This window comes from Leishmania martiniquensis, chromosome 10, assembly GCF_017916325.1.
Source record: "Leishmania martiniquensis isolate LSCM1 chromosome 10, whole genome shotgun sequence".
NCBI lineage: Eukaryota > Euglenozoa > Kinetoplastea > Trypanosomatida > Trypanosomatidae > Leishmania > Leishmania martiniquensis.
In genome coordinates, this window is record NC_090145.1 from 199363 (window position 1) to 202184 (window position 2822).

Genomic DNA, 2822 nt, shown 5'->3' on the forward strand with positions numbered 1-2822 from the left:
CCCCACCTCTCAAGAGCCCCGGAGACTCCCCGCAACATACTGTCGCCTCTATTTCTCTATGCCACTGACTCGAAAACTCTGAGACATGCCGGGCGAGGCGCACTCTCAGGGGCGCGAGAGCGATGCCATGTCGAACGCCATGGCAGCAGCCGCCACACCGCTGGAGGAGACCGCCACTGGATGCGGCGAAAAGTACATCCATCCGGAGGCAGCCTCCATGTTCTCGAAGTGCCTGTTGGCTCGCCGCATCCCCGTGTTTGGTGAGGCGGTCGAGGGCTACGGGCCCAAGGTGATCGTCGCACTTGGCGGCTGCTACCTGCTCTGTAAGGGCATCGCGGATCAGATTCTGTACGGTCAGACGTATGCCATGATGATCGATCGCTATGGCATCGACGCGGCTCGCTACCAGCGCCTGTCCACCATCTCGACCATGGGTTGGTCCATCAAGGCCTTCACCGCGATGCTGTGCGACGGCTTTGCCTTCCTCGGCTACACCAAGCGCTGGTACATGTTCATCTCGTGCGTGGGCGGTGGCGCTTTCGCGCTGATCTACGGGCTGCTGCCCGCGAAGGAGGCGTCGGCGAACACCGCGTGCGCCTTCATCTTCCTCTCGTCGTGGGGCAAGGCCAACGTGGACATCCTGTCCCAGGGCCACTACAGCCGCCTGATGCGCCAGAACCCGAAGCCCGGCCCGGCGCTGGTGAGCTGGATCTGGTTCTGGATCATGACAGGATCGCTTATCGGTACCATCATGAACGGCCCGCTCGCGGATGCTGGCAAGCCGCAGATCAGCATCTTCATCTCTGCTGGACTGCAGCTGCTCACCTGCGTCTTCTACCTCTTCAACTGGTACGGTGAGAAGAAGAACCGCGTGCTGCGCTCCGAGGACGCGCTGTACATTCTGGAGCAGACGCGCAAGGAGCGCGAGCACCTTGGTGTCGCGGCGGCGGAGGACGGCGAGGCAGGCGCGCAGCACGGCGCTGCGTCGAAGGCGAAGAAGAGCCTACAAAGCTCGCACTCGGACGAGGATGCGGCGGCTGCGGTGCAGGGTGCCCTTAACGATGGCCTGCTAGTGCAGAACAGCTGCGATGGCGAGGATGATGACGGCGACGCGATGGCGGAGGGGGAGGTGTACTACGGCAAGCCGCCGGTGCCGTGCCTGTTCGGGCTGTTCGAGGTGAACACGGAGGTGATTTCCAAGAACTGGAAGATCTTTGTGTACAGCGTCGTCATGACGTGTGCGGTCATCACCATGCTGTGCGCCAACATCCTGTCCGACACGCTGGGCCTCCTGATCGCGTGCGTCGTTGTGTCGACCATCTGCTGCGCCACGTCCTTCTGGGCCCTGCCGCTGGTGATTGCGAAGGCGAACGTGTTTGGGTACCTCGACAAGGCGGTTGCCATCCGAGTGAGCAGCCCTATCAACGCGTTCTACCTGAACAACTACAACTGCCCCGGCAACCTGCCGAACTTCAGCTACAGCTTCTATTCGACCGTCGCTGGCGTCATCAGCAGCGTTGTTGGGATGATTACCGTCACGCTGTTCAACTTCCTGTTCGCGAAGCACGGATACCGGCTGACCTTCATCGTGACGACCATCATGCAGGTTCTCGGCGGCATGGTCGACATCATTATTGTGAAGCGGTGGAATCTGTACATTGGTATCCCTGACCACGCCATGTACATCTGGGGCGATGCAGTGGTGGGTGAGCTCGTGTACATGCTCGGCTTCATGCCGCAGATTGTCCTGCTGTCGCGCCTGTGCCCTCGCGGGTCGGAGAGCGTCGTGTACGCGCTGATGGCGGGCTTTGCGCGCCTTGGTCGAACGACCTCTTCGTCAGTCGGTGCAATCCTGATGGAGTACGGGCTGCCCGTGTTCAAGAGGCAGGATGACGGCTCACGCTGCAACTTCGACAACCTGCCGCTGCTGCTGTTTGTGTGCAACATGTGCACGCCGCTGCTGGTGGTTCCGCTGAGCATGATCCTGCTTCCGAAGGCGCGCATCTGCGATGACATCGATGTGGATGGCAAGGTTGTGCGCCAGAATGTTGACAAGAAGGTCGCTGCTGCGCCGCTGTCAAGCTCGGAGTCGAAGATGGTGGTCGCCTTGGAGCCTTCTCATGCGGAGGAGCAGAAAGGGCGCGAGGCGGCGCGTGCGGGCGCGTAGGAGAAGAAGTAAACGCGCACCGTAGAGAATAGGGCGGGCTGGGGGCGCGGCTGAGAATCAGCGGTGCAGACGCAGTGAGATGCGGCACTGGACAGCTCTTGTCGGCTGTCGCTCTCTCTTGAGGCGGAGTCGCTGCTCGTTGGTGCTCTAGTTGCGGACGGCGCCGCGTCTCTGCCCCTTTTCCCTGCCCCCTTGACCCTCTCGCCCTCACGACCTTTGCCGCTGCTGTCGCCTCGCCTTACACAGTGGTGGGAGGAGCTCCTTTGGTGCCGGTGCGTGCGCACCCGGTCGGACCCTCCGCATGCGCTGAATCCGAACCACCCCCGCCTTCTGCAACTCGTCGCTAGAGCCTTTCTCTGTGCATTCCGCCCAGCCCAGAGAATGGGATCGCGCGGCCGGCGGAGCTCGCCTGTGGCTTTGCTTCGTGTTCGTGCTGGCGGTGGCCTCTGCTTCACGGATGTGCGTGCTTGGACGGGCCCCATGCGGCTCTCCCTGTTCTGCGGCTCGTATGCGTATCGACGAACGACCCCGGGGCCTCCCTGCCGTATTTTGTCCTGCGCTCCTTCACCCCTTTGGCGCTGTGGGTGCAATGAGGATTCGTCGCTGCTGCTGGGCAAGACTAGTGCGGAAGGAAGAAGGGTGTGGGTGAGGGGAG

The 2822-nt window shown here is 62.0% G+C and overlaps 1 protein-coding gene across 1 annotated transcript; it reads left to right on the forward strand.

The window, feature by feature from the left end:
* Positions 1 to 217: 217 nt before the first annotated feature.
* Positions 218 to 2167, forward strand: LSCM1_07038 (uncharacterized protein; the record flags this gene model as incomplete). Its single annotated transcript, XM_067324430.1, has 1 exon — positions 218 to 2167. The coding sequence occupies one exon, from the start codon at positions 218 to 220 to the stop codon at positions 2165 to 2167; it is 1950 nt and encodes a 649-aa protein (XP_067180634.1).
* Positions 2168 to 2822: the final 655 nt, after the last annotated feature.